The 13910-nt window shown below is 38.4% G+C and overlaps 2 protein-coding genes across 3 annotated transcripts; both read right to left on the bottom strand.

The window, feature by feature from the left end:
* Positions 1 to 31: 31 nt before the first annotated feature.
* On the bottom strand, positions 32 to 4454 carry SdhD (succinate dehydrogenase, subunit D). The gene is made up of 4 exons (XM_071679530.1): positions 4382 to 4454; positions 3585 to 3700; positions 2790 to 2986; positions 32 to 845 (listed from the first exon to the last, which is right to left on the bottom strand). Exons 1-4 carry the CDS (start codon positions 4419 to 4421, stop codon positions 668 to 670), a joined length of 531 nt encoding a protein of 176 aa, XP_071535631.1. The 5' UTR covers positions 4422 to 4454; the 3' UTR covers positions 32 to 667.
* Positions 4455 to 5522: 1068 nt separating this feature from the next.
* Positions 5523 to 11113, bottom strand: LOC139758552 (apolipoprotein D-like). 2 transcript variants are annotated; one of them, XM_071680074.1, is made up of 6 exons: positions 11078 to 11100; positions 9194 to 9350; positions 8297 to 8430; positions 7888 to 7979; positions 7468 to 7563; positions 5523 to 6703 (listed from the first exon to the last, which is right to left on the bottom strand). In XM_071680074.1, exons 2-6 carry the CDS (start codon positions 9329 to 9331, stop codon positions 6570 to 6572), a joined length of 594 nt encoding a protein of 197 aa, XP_071536175.1. In that variant the 5' UTR covers positions 9332 to 9350; positions 11078 to 11100; the 3' UTR covers positions 5523 to 6569. The 2 variants fall into 2 exon arrangements, with proteins under 2 accessions (XP_071536175.1, XP_071536174.1); XM_071680073.1 differs by having other exon boundaries at positions 5524 to 6703; positions 9194 to 9353; positions 11078 to 11113.
* Positions 11114 to 13910: the final 2797 nt, after the last annotated feature.

Genomic DNA, 13910 nt, shown 5'->3' with positions numbered 1-13910 from the left:
GAAAATGGAGTGGGGGCTGTCAAAAATGGTAGTAACACAACTGATGAGATATTTATTTTTATAATATGTACAAGTTCATTTTATGATGCATAAAAAGAACATTAAATTATTCACAAATCAATTTTTCACCCAAAAGCTACCTTAAAAAATACCTGCAATCAAACAACAAATAATGATGTAACAATGCTAAAATTTACTTACATAAAATGTATCATTTCAAGCAATGATTTATTCACTGTTAACTTGGGGGTCCAGTTTAATATGAATGCTAGCATTTGGATACTTGATGAACGAACATTTATAAAAGCAGCTAACTGAAAAACAATATCAGGTATCAAATAACTATACCAAAATATTAGCAGGGGTGGAAATTCTGAAATTCTATGCTGCATTCTTTAATATAAAAATGCAACAGTGCAAGTATTACCTGAGCATACCTGAAACATGGCTCTTTAGATATAAGTGACAGTAATTGCCATCAAAATAAGCAACTGAATAATCTTTCTTAAAACTTGGGTGAAACCTTAACATTATTTATATATATTTACATACAATGATTGGGAATGAGAAATAACAGCTTCTGTAAAAAAAAAAAAAAAAAAAGTGTCACCCAATAATATTAAAAGCAATCTAGGAAATCTACAGGTTGCACAATCTATTAGCCTCCCTATAACTTCCAGAGCAGCTTCACAGCATTGACGATGCCTACATCTGTGTAGATGAAGTAGCAGAGGCCTCCTAATGTTACGAATGAAAGAACATAGACAGCACCTACTGCCAATTTTGGGATGATCTTCCCAAATATACTAGGACGAACATAGTCTACAACAATAGCCTCAACACCCCTGAAAAAAAAAGAAATCAAAATAATGTACAGAAATAGCCACTGAATTACTTGAAAAGAAAAAATCTTTATCAATCAATCAGACAAACAATCCCAGGACCCCTTTGGCAGAGCTCCTGCAGCTTAGTATATGCTAAGGTTGACTGAGATGCACTGTGGAAGTTGTTACAAATATACAGGAGGAAAACTGCTGGAAGTAGGGAAAGTTTATATCTAGAGAGTAAAGTGTTTGCACAAACAGGGTGAGTGGTTCCAAGTGAATGTGGGTCTGTGGCCGGGGTGTTTTATGTGTTTATGGATGAGGTATGTTAGGTCTGCAGTCTATCAAGAGATGAGGAGATCAGGAGGCGATTCTGTTATTGTCTGTTGATGACATGACTATTGGCAGATTATTGTAAGAAACTGAAAGAGCTGTTGTCTGGCTTTGGAAAAGTTAGCGAAAGGAGAGGGCTCATAGTGTATGTAAATAAAAGAAAGGGTATTACGTTTAACAGTGGAAAGAAACAAGTTAGTTGGAGTACGAGTCTGAATGATAAAAACCTGAAGTGAGTTGCTTCAGATACTTGTGAGTGGATATAGCTGTGAATGGAGCCATGAAAGCTAAGTGAGCCGTAAGGTGGGTGAGGGGACTAATAAGGTCCTAGGAGCATTAAAGAGCATGTGGAAAAAGAGGTTACTTTAAGTGGATTGGTGAGGGGACTAATAAGGTCCTAGGAGCATTAAAGAGCATGTGGAAAAACAGGTTACTTTAAGTGGGTTAAGTTTAGTGGTATAAAAGTTCCATATGAGTTGTATGGATGTGTGGCAGGGTCCCTAGATAAACAAACACACAAGAGGGTGGATGTGTAGGAAATTAGATGCTTGAAGACAATATGAGGAAGGCTGATTGAATAAGAAACGTTATGAAAGAGGGAGGAGTGGTAGTAAGAGGAGTATAAATGAGACCTAAAAATTATAAGCTGAAATGGTTTTGACATATGGATAGGATAAATGAAGAAAGGATGACCAAGAAGGTATATATGTCAGAAGGGGAGGGAACTACGAGAAGAGGAACCCAAGGAGAAAATGGAAGGATAAAGTAAATGATGCTTTGAGTGTTCAGGGCCTGAACATGCAGAGGAGTTTGAGGCATGATTGGGAGAGAGTAAATTTGGGCAATGTGGTATGTAGGGGGTAACATGCTGTCAGTGGGCTGAACCAGAGAATAATAAGCAGTCAGGGAGACCAAAGAAATATCTGTGAGCCCTGATTGTGGACAGGGAGCTTCTGGTTTCAGTGCATTATATATGACAGCTTGAGAGTGGATGTGAGTGATTGAGGCCATTCCTGATCTATTCCTGGCAATGATTGACTATCACAGGAAACTGCAAACTATGAAAATATGTGTAAATATATAAATTTTCATACCTGTATGCATTTCCCATGAAAGCAAGGTAGAAATGGAAACATACGAATAATGGCCTCATTCACTCACATCCACTCTCTAGCCATCATGTACACTGCACCAATAACATTCAAAAGCAGGCACCATTATCTTGTACAGGCAAATTAATGGTTTAAAATTTGACGTTATTTTTTTCATACTATTCGCCATCTCCCCCATTAGTGGGGTAGGATTAAGATCTGAGGACTGAGCCTTTGAGGGAAATCCTCAACTGCCCCATTCTCAGTTCCTTCTTTTGGAAAATTAAAAACGAGAGGGGAAGATTTCTAGGCCCCCGCTCCCTCCCCTTTTAGTCACCATCTACGACACACAGATCAATAAAAATATTCAAGATAGAACATAATTCTATTAGAAAATTCTCTAAAAAAAATTCTTATATCCATATCAACATAGCAAATGAATTATGAATGAGATTCTGCATAAATGATCAAGTTTCAACACATCAAACTCTGTTTCTAAATATAAATATGAAGCAAACTTTATCTAATCAACAACTCTTACCAGTGTGAATGAACAGTCATTGAAAGTGCCAAAAAGTATTCCACAGATGGGGTAGGAAAGGCTACTGCTAATGGGATGGTACCCAAGAGCACAACTGACAGAATACGCTCAGCAGTCCAATGTAAGACATGGTCATGACCAGCTTGTTCAATCTCAGGTGCCGCTCTGGCAACAGGTGACACACTGAAGGGCTTTGTCTGAAAAGGAACAAATAAACTGTCGGTGGTTCACAGAAGTAAAATTTCAGTTTTTCATGGTTTATGCACTATCAAGTATCAATTAATAAAAAGCACAATGAAGGGCTTTGAAGTGGAGCATATAAACTGTTATCATATTAAAAAATTAATTTCCTATAATATATATATATATATATATATATATATATATATATATATATATACCACTACAACAGTATTCATTATTCAAAATGATTAACACATTAACAATTCACCCATAAGAGAAGCAAATATAAGGCATCATAATACTGACGGTCAAATTATCAGAGCATCAACTCAGGCTACATTAATATATGTTCAACACAGAGGCTGTTATTGTTACTTATAACTGTGCCATCTATCTACTCATTCAAAATAGTGCAGAGATTGTTGAAAATATGATTACCAGCTTAATCTCAAGTTGACTAAAAATGTGAAATCAGTATAAAAAACTAAAAAAGAAAAATCTATTCAAAATTGATTACTGCAATCTGTTGGTTTCCATTTCAGTGGATGATAAGCCCACTTCAACTGATTCCTAACCTTTTCCTAGATTCGCAACATCAACAAGAAGCCTTACCTGATATGGAACTAGGGCTCGTGAGGTAACTTGTGTCACTGCTGGGGAAATTATACGAGAGGGAACCAGGTATAATCCATTTAACTTCAATGAACCAAACCGGCTCGCAGGCACACCTGGAAAGAAAAATTGTTAGTAATCTTCCTTTTTTCGTTTCTTCAGAGTCAGATTTCTCATTCTATGTTCATTCCAGTTTCTTTCAATTAACAAACCACAGAAATGAAAAAAATATGGATTGCTTGGACTACCAAAGGTGTGTCAAACAAGTTCTGATCTTCACAGCCCTCCATATCATCTTATTTACTATTACAGGTTTACTTAACAGCTTTACATCTTATCAACACCCCTATAAATCACTTTCAACAAAGTTAAGGCCATTCATCTGAGTTTATTTAACGTCATTATGGAAATGCTGTGGTGACATTGAAGTTAATCATTCATCAATCATAGCAGTGTAGCCAGCCTAAAGGGAAAAATAATCATTAAGCCATCATAAGCAAAATTCGTCTTAGTATCCATTTACTTTTAATGGTATGTCAATCCACCAGAGTTATAAAATTTCTTTGCACCTTTGTGTGTTGTGTGACAGGCAGTGTTATGCCAGGCTATTCTATCCGGTCACTTTCTAAGATTGCGTCATTGGTCAACTGTAAACAAACTGAACCAATATCTACCTAACCCTCCTCCTCTCTAATACCAGTAATCAGATCATACTATAACTCATGGATGAAGCAAGTCCATAAAGTTACATGTCAATCTACACATTAATCACAACTTCCAGAAAGCAGATGACTTACAATTTCTACAAAAGCTTCTTAGAGCTACTTGCGTCGCCATGTTTGTGGAAATATGACCACGGCCGAGGGAGACGTGCCTAAATTTATTACATCTAAAAGGTGAAAGTGATCATAAAAAAATCATATTCCACCAAGAAAAATACATAGATCTTTCAGATATGTGTGATTTAAATCATTTCCGAGTGATACCATACGGTTATAACATTTTAAGAATAAAATTTAGGCATTTCAGTATGACTCTGAGTGATTGATCAGAATGAAATACACGACACTATTAGTTAAATATATCGTTTATATAAATACTACGATTTAATAAATTACACTGCAAATAGTAATTCATAGGCATTGCCATGTTTAACATGGAAATGAAAGTGTCAGTGGGCTCCTGCTGATGAAACGAAACGTTGGTGACGTCACTAATACTATGAACGGAACTCATTGACTGCGAGACTTTCTACAGCATATGCATCATATGGAAAATGAGAACGGAGGAAGGGGATGAAAGATGATATTACAGAATAATGTAACATAAGTATCATATGCTCTCTCTCTCTCTCTCTCTCTCTCTCTCTCTCTCTCTCTCTCTCTCTCTCTCTCTCTCTCTCTCTCTCTCTCTCTCTCTCTCATAAATACTCTAGTCAACGGACCTAGCGACCTTAAGGAATCTGCCAAATCTATCCGGGTTGGCTATTTTCTGTACTACTGCTTGTCAAGCCTCGCGCCACAACAGAACACAACAGAAATATCATTTTCCCCAGAATACCAGCAGAGGAAAAACACAATCTAGGGATACGAGATGGAGTCAGGCGTTTCTTTACCTAATTCCATATCGTATATATCAGTTCATCTGATGTGAATCTCGCAGCTATATTGGGGGAATTCTATTTTTGTCTGGAGGGCAATTGTGCGTGAAGTGCCAGAACTACACCAGGTCGGTACGACAGTAAATGTGTGTAATTCTTTGGACATACGTACACAGGCATGCATACCCGTTTATCATGTGGATTTATGTTTGAATACCTGGAGCGTGTCTGGGTTCTGAAAATACAGGTTAGTGTCTGGGTTCTGAAGATATAGATCAGTGTCCGGGTTCTGAAGATACAGTAACAATGGCTCTTTTGAAGAAAGCTGGCCCAAGTTTGGTCAGCTGGTCAAGGGTGGGTCAGATCCAGACCTTGTGCTATACATGTGTTTCCGTTAACATTTGTTTTTATTGAACAGATACACGATACAAATGATACACAAGTACATGTAAAGACTCTTATAAAACTACTCTAGTCTCAGCTCATTGACAGATAATAGATTAACAATGTTTACATTATCGAACACATCTTACATTCACATTTTGAATAAAGCCTGATTTTAAGCCAGGAACAGAATACACCATCTTTATTCTATATACATTCTAGTTGATAACTTGTTTGTACCAGTTTACCATTCATGCTGCAGTTTTAATCTTAACCCAAACAGTCTATTTGTACTCATCATAAACTGAACCTCTTAACGTAGATTGTACTGTTCTAGTTTTGATCCCTATTAACCAACCTGTATTGTACCTAACAACTAAGAATATAATGTCATTGTCTTAATATTCATAATCCCAATATAATCATAGACTGTAATTGTACCGGAAATCTACTGTATAATGCAATAGCCAGTCTTTTGTATACTTTTGTACAAACTGAAACATATGATAATTGTATAAGGAAGTGAACTGCCAGAAACAGAATATTTTCCAACTTTGCCTAGGAATCTCAATCCAGAAATGAGCTAATCGGTGACACATGACGTATACCACATTATGATGTAGAATGTGACCATAAATATTTGAATGTTTCAACTTAGTTTCAAATATTCATCTTTCCTTATATACGATTGCAGTCTCTACGACACATATACATACATAGTCAAAGAATAAAATCAATCCTTTTGATTCATTTTAGTAACCCGATTCACAGGCTTTAAGCTACAATTCATAATAACAAAAAAAAAAGCCATGCCTCCGACTGGGTCTTTGGATTCGAATTCTGGAAAGAGAAGGGTACATATCAACTTGACATGAAGGAAGGTAATGTTACCTACATCCAAGAAGGTAATGTTACCTACATCCAGGAGGTCATATCAACTTCACATCCAGAAGGTAATGTTAACTTTACGTCGCTAGGAAGATAAAAAGTATAGGTTGCAGCTAAGGAGGGCAGCTGGTCCTGTCTTGCTCAAGGAGGAAAGAGACCTGCAAGCCTAGCCCTGCTGCGATGTGCTTGGCAGACTGGACTGTGGCAGAGTTCGGGTGTTGCTCCTTCGACAAGAACCATAGGATCTCTGTCAGAATCAAATTCATTAGTTTCAGGTCACCTAAGGACATGGCTGTATGACTACTGGCTCTAGGGTTATATCAACTAGCTCTATGGTGAGGCCAGCCCCACAGTAGGATACTGACGAGTAAGAATCTTATGTTGCTGTTACATATTTAGTCTTGGGCATACATTTTGAAGATGAAGTGTTAAGGATCGACTGAGTGATGAAGTAGTCATACCGATGTAGTTCACGTTGTTTTGAAGTTTACAACCTTCAAATGGTCAGGAGTAATTGTTGTAAACTACACAGGTTCCCTGTAGAGGGTCACTGCTCAGTGTGAGGTTGTTTCTCATAATGTAGACATCGATTTTCTTGTTCTTGTAGTAAATAATGATGCTGAGGTGATCTTCATAAATGTTGCAGGTAATGTTCCTATCTACCGTATGAAGAACGTATCATGAATTAAATAATAGATAGATAGTAACACTACTTGCAATATCCCTGAAGATCATCTCATCATCATTGTTTACAATAAGAACAAGAACACAAGTGTCTGCATCATCAGAAACAACCTCACACAGAACAACAATCCACTACAGTCAAGCAAAGTTGTTCCACAAGTACTCCTGCCCAGTCGAAGATTGTGGAGGTTATGTTGCTAAAGCGGTAAAAGCAGGTTGATATAGAAGACCAACGTTGCTTCAAGGTAAACTAAAGTAACTTTATAGCCATAACTTAATCACATGTAACTTCACTCATGTATACCAGGTAGAGAGAACAATACTCACCAGTGTGACCAAAAATGAGAGGTAGGTCTTGACACTGCCAGGCGAGGGCATATGAGGAATAGTCGGTTGCCAGGATAAGGTACTCACCCTGTAAGACTAGCAATACATGCAAACCGTTGTTATATTAATACATTATTATAGTCTCCTTTATACTATGTAGCAAACATACTGATGTTAGAATGTGTTACAAAACTTTCAGGATATTTTAGTGCAAGTGTGTAATTCTTTTGAAGAAGTGAATATGATATACATTCATTATTTGCTAGTGAAACAATCCTTATGTAGTTACTGATCTTGCTTCAAAAACTCAACTCAGATTTTGAGTTGAAAAAAACGTTCATTGATGCATATGTTCAATGCTTGCATATAAAGAGACTCGTGTGATTGTAAAGTTAATTGGAGGTAGGTTTTAAAACTCACAAGGAATGTTGGGCCTCTGGAGCACATAACGTAGTCTCCCTGGCTCCTCGCTGAGGGTTAATCCGTTTTCTATACTAAGAATCTTCTCCGTCCTGATAATGGTAACGAAAGTAAGGTGTTGCATATAATGTAAATATTCTTATTTGTTTTCCAGGGTCTTCATATCTCACGTAAGTGTAAAAGATTTTTGATATTTCTGAATAACCGTGTTAAGATATTGCATGAATAATGAGATATGAATTTTGTCGCATTTATGGTATCAATTGCGTAAATAAATAAACAGAATGAAAGATAAAAAGGTGAGGAAAAAGAGCAGAGAAGGAAAAAGCCACGAAAAAGGCGGAAGAATAAGGGGGGAAAATCTTTTAGAATAAATATTCTAAGAAGAACATGACAACGAATGACTGACAGTCGTTCTTTCCACTCGAGGCGGGTGTAGTAGCCACGGTCAGGGTCGTGTAGGTACACCTCCACCCAGCAGGTTCCCGCCGCTGCTTCGTACGAAACAAAGAACCGCTCAATCTCGTACCACCGGCCCAGGAACTGGAAGCAGAAAAATAAAATTTATGAATCACGGAACACACACAATTGTGCCTCATCATTATCATTATTGTCAATGGAAGTGAGGTTTATGGTATTCTTCCCGTTATTCGGTCGTTATTAAAGGATCGAAATACTGTCTTTATGCTTCGGGGCTTCAGCTCACAGGAACGCGAGACTAGAGTCCAATAAAGTTTATCCCTCAGTGGACAGTTGTCTATCATGCATAATGATGTCACGTTGGGGATGTATAATATCTTATTGATGAAAGCGATGCCATGAGATGGAAGCAAGACGAAGAAAAATGATTTCTTACTCATGTTTTAAGAAATGTTAAGATTTAAGATCACTCAAAATTCTGTTCAGTGACATGGTATTGTTGCGACTAACTTATATGTTTTTGGTTATGACAGTGTTATGCTAATGACACTGTAGTGGTTGTATGTAAGCCGGAGAAGCTTTTGCTGATAGTCTGTAAGTCATGCAGGCTTAAAGACGAAATATCCGCATGAACTCCATGAAAACAGTGAAAGGAACAGAATGACATGTGCACAGTGGTAAGTGAAGGGGACACACTGATAGCGTATGACTCATGAATATACGAAAGGTAGAAAATGGGACTATTGTTGTTTGTTTGAAAGTACCTAGAATTGCTTCAAAGAAAATGATGACAAACAATGAAATTTATGATATAAATGAACGAGAAAATGTCGACGTGTGAGGCACTTCGTCAAGAGAAGAATACAGGGAAAACCTCAAGACTTACAGCTTCAGGGTCGAAGTCTTTCATGGGAGGTATGTTGGGGCAGGTTCCTTTGAACAGCACCTGGGCCCAGGCTGCCTCCCGCCCAACCACCGTCAGCACCAGCAGGAGGGAAGACCACCAGCAGGAAGTTCCTACCATGTTTACTCGGGTGTCTCGGCTACTGGGAAGGGAGAAGGATATAGCGTTCTTACATACTGTATCTATATGTAATATATATCCTGTTATCCTTAACAACAAATTCATGTCACTGTAGTGTATGGAAATCTTGGTTCGCGTTCGAAGCGACATGTGCAATGGGTGTGGCTCTTGAGATTTCACTCGTGTCCACAAGGAAATGCAAGATATAACATTATCACTAATGGCGCCGTTCTCTCACTCTACTGAAAGTTCTTTCACGCACGCCATGTCGTTGTTAACGACATCTTTCACGCACGCTATGTCGTTGTTAACGACATCTTTCACGCACGCCATGTCGTTGTTAACGATATCTTTCGTCATTAGCACAGCGCAATAGTTACACCCGCAACACATCCTTTACCACAGCCTCCTGTGGCCACTCTCGCAGCACAGCACTTTGGCACAATGCCAGATCTAGACAATATCAAAATGTAACAGTTATTGAAATGGTGATACAACAAGTGTTGTAAACAGTTTCATAAACATCATACGCTCACATATAATACAAACTGTCATATGCCACATTATAATGTCTAGCTTGTTATATAATATTGTACAGTGTCATGTATATCATAAACAGTCATATGTAACATTATGAGGTGTAATATAGATTATATTGTGTCATATTCATTAGAAACTGTCATATGAATCATATCAGATTATCATGTACATCGTACAGGGACATGTAGATTATCAAGTAACATGCACACAATTATATAGTCATATAAACTACATTGTCATATGCAAAATGAACGGTAACAATATACATTATAATATGTCCAATACGTTATACGATGTCATACACACTATAGACAGTAACATATACATTACAAAGTGTTATATCCGTTATATATAATTTCATATACAATATGAATTGCCATCTACAACATTTTAAACAAAGTAATCTTTACGTTATAACATAACATTAGTTATCTCTTCCTTATTCCAATATTGCCTGATTGTATATAGTCTATGATTCTTAAATCCATAACGGCAGTCTCGAACATATATGTGAACTTTATGGTACTACTACGTTTTATTATATTCGTCGCTTAACCGATGGCTTTATTCAACTTTTCCTTCGTCAACATCCTAATAATCCAACATTTTGTGTTAACACAGGCGGAGAAAACCAAGAGAGAGTAGTTATTTTTCTCTCCCTGTGACATAAATTGGCCTACGGTCCACGACTTAAATGATATTATGGTATATCAGAAATGTGACTTTGAAACCTGGACCACCTTCCCCCAGCTCGTGTTACCAGATTCATATTAGTCAAATGTGTCATTTACTTGATAATTGATTTACTTGGCAGAATCCGAGTGATAAACAAGCTCTTGATAATTTTTGTATGAACTTGTGAGACGCTGAAATTTTGAGAAAGACAAAGTTTTAATGGTGGTAACAGATAACGTGTTCTCAGGCTAATATTAACCGATACACATTACAATGATTTTCCTGCACTTCTGACGGATTTATTTGTCGCGCATTTTCCTCTCAGTGCAAGAGATTATCAAAACCTCTCTGGAGATTTAAAATGCCCTTGTCAAAACATAGAAAGAAAATAAAAACATGAATAAATAAAATCAAAAATCGCAAGTAACGTATTATTTTCGAGGGCGAGTTTATTTTCCTTCCATTACAAGTCCGTTGCACTTATACACAGCACATCAAAATTCACTCTCAGGACGTCAGAGTACCGCTCACCGCGGACCTGCCACACACGCAGACGGACGCCAACTGCGTCAGTCTTGGAGCAGCGGCTAACCAGAGCGGACGAACTTCAGCTTTCCATAAAAAAATGGGGGCGGTATATGACACCTGTTACGTTCACATATTATTTCGTTCGTTTTCTTATATTTGTAACATTGATAGATCACATTTCCCTGATTTCACATAATGCTGGGAAGTCTATAAACTGATGCTATAATAATTCTAGTGGTTAATCATGAGGAATATAAACTGTCGTGCGTTTATCCCGTAGATAGGGTCAGTGTAGCTATACAGGATACACATAACACCGCTCAGTGTTGGGTTGGCCATCGCTCAGGTGTCCGTGCGCCGGGAGCATACAGATACATATAACCTGATCCAGAAATGTGCGCAGGTCAAGTTTAATCGACGGGAATGGGTTGAAGGGGGGGGGGGGATTTAGAAACACAGTGAACCAATAAGTGTGGAGGATGCGTTTGATGTACATATGTATTAGTTGATACATTTTTTTTTGTTTCTAACATGTAAATGCTTTAGTAAACTGCATGTGCGAATTAAACATCTCCTGTCGGAATACAAGATCTACAGTGACACACACGTTAATACCTCCCGTGCACTAGCATGTGGTGAATGGAAGTGATGACATAGAATCCCTGGTGATAAATACTTTGAAGTGCCTAGTACTTAGTCCCCTAAATTCCCTTTTGACGAATCGAAAATCCCTGGTTGACACTGTACATCTCACGGCGATATACAAACGGACAGTGGCGGTGAATTGTGAACTGCAGAACCGTCTGATTTACCGGAAGCCGATGAAAACGAAACGTGGATGATTCCTCTTATTAGAGAAAAATGACTCATCATAGACCCGCTTGGAATGTTATCGTCAAAGATGCCGATTACAACTCGAGAACACCTGATAATTGTGATTACATCATCGGCCCATGGGAGGGCGTTTGACCCGTTGAACACGACGGAACGACTCTTGAGCATGTTAGAATGATAATATGACGACCCATGAACACGACATTACGGTCACTGAGTAACGGCACGACCATTGGGTATGAGTACGAGCCTTCAGCCCAATCATGACACCCTTAAGCATGACCTTTGAGTAGACTTGAAGGTTTGAATAACATGTTATTCAACCGCTCTCATGTCACTCGGTTCTTGTACGACAGAACTAGGACGGGGTAGCGCCAGAAATGGATGAAGGCAAGCACGTATGAATATGTACACGTGAATATATGTATATTGGAAATTTGTATCGTGCTAAGGAGTTTGTCAACCCTTAGGTAAATGCGACATTGTAACAAAAGTAAGTAGACTCCAGCTACACTGATCATATTTTTCACTACCCACTTTGTAACTTTCCACTGTGAAAGAATTCGTTAAACGTCCGCTACCACTGGTACTGTTCCAGAATACGCTTTTCCACTGTGATGAAAATGTCAATAAAATAAAGAGGTTTCGGTGGTGTTTATGTGGCCGTTTGTATCACCAAGGGATCTAGCTATCTTATCAGCCTCTTCCTCATGACCTAAAGTTACCTACACTTATAGGAAGGAATTAAGTTGTTATTAAAGGGGTTTGAAGGCTTGTACCACGTGATCTGGAACCATCGATCGTTTAAAAGGTTAGCAGCCTTCGTGACGTCGTCTTTTCATTACATTAGTCATGAGGGAAGGAGCCATTTCAGATGGCTTCAGGAGAGCGACGATTGATCCCAGCCCTGCTGAAGCAGCAGGTTTGGTACGAAGTTTGACCCGGTACAACAGTACAGCCCGTGAGCGCAACGTGACCTTTTTCTGACCAGGCTAAGTCAGGTCACCATACCCAAGAATCGTAACGTCGTGCTCATAATTATAATAATAATAATAATAATAATAATAATAATAATAATAATAATAATAAAAATAATGATATAATAATAATGATAATGATAATAATAATTACATATGTTTTAACGCTTTCAGTTAACGGTGTAGTGAATTCCATCTCTAAGTATTATTCATGATGCTCAATGAAGCTGTCTTAGCAGTGTGAACAAGCTCGGATTATATAGTTTATCTGTCCGTCCCTTAACCTTGTGTGTGTGAACCATGTCTTTACACACACACACACACACACACACACACACACACACGACCTTAGCCAAGTACCCATTTAAAGACCAGGCCCAAGGGGGGGGGGTGAACACCTGGGTTAGCTGTGGGCTGATTGCCGCGCCCAAGAATCGAACCCTGGTGGTCATGTGCGTGAATCATGGTTAGCAATGCTACTAGCCACTACCCCTCTCCTCCTCTTATCGCTCCATTCCACATTTGTCTTCAATATCCAAACTCCTCGAACACTGACCCACTCTCGTCTACACAACATGGCTTTAGACCAAATCTCTCCACTATCACAGTACACACACATCTCACGCAGCACAACAACTACAACCATAGCAATTTTGAAAGCAAGAAATCAACAAAGCAATTGACACAGTCTCCTACATCTGACACGAGACACACCACCCTCCATAACAATGTGTGCGTGTGTGTGTGTGTGTGTGTGCTTTACAATGAAGCACACGGATGTTCATCCGCCACACACTCAAAGCAAAATATTTTCACTTGCATTTGTTTTGAAAAAAATGATTACCTTACACTAGATCATATCGACTCATTTAGTTACTGGTCATTCTAACCTGTCCTTGACATTTCTGCGCTATGTGCAATTCCACCTTTCTTCTTACATGCATCAGGTAAAGTCTGTCACAAGACGCGTACGTAGGGAGACAGGCGCACCTAGGGAAACAGGCAACGGCTGATACGCATGGTTA

The sequence above is a fragment of the Panulirus ornatus genome, chromosome 30, assembly GCF_036320965.1.
Source record: "Panulirus ornatus isolate Po-2019 chromosome 30, ASM3632096v1, whole genome shotgun sequence".
Lineage (NCBI taxonomy): Eukaryota > Metazoa > Arthropoda > Malacostraca > Decapoda > Palinuridae > Panulirus > Panulirus ornatus.
This window is presented reverse-complemented; position numbering and strand designations above follow the sequence as displayed.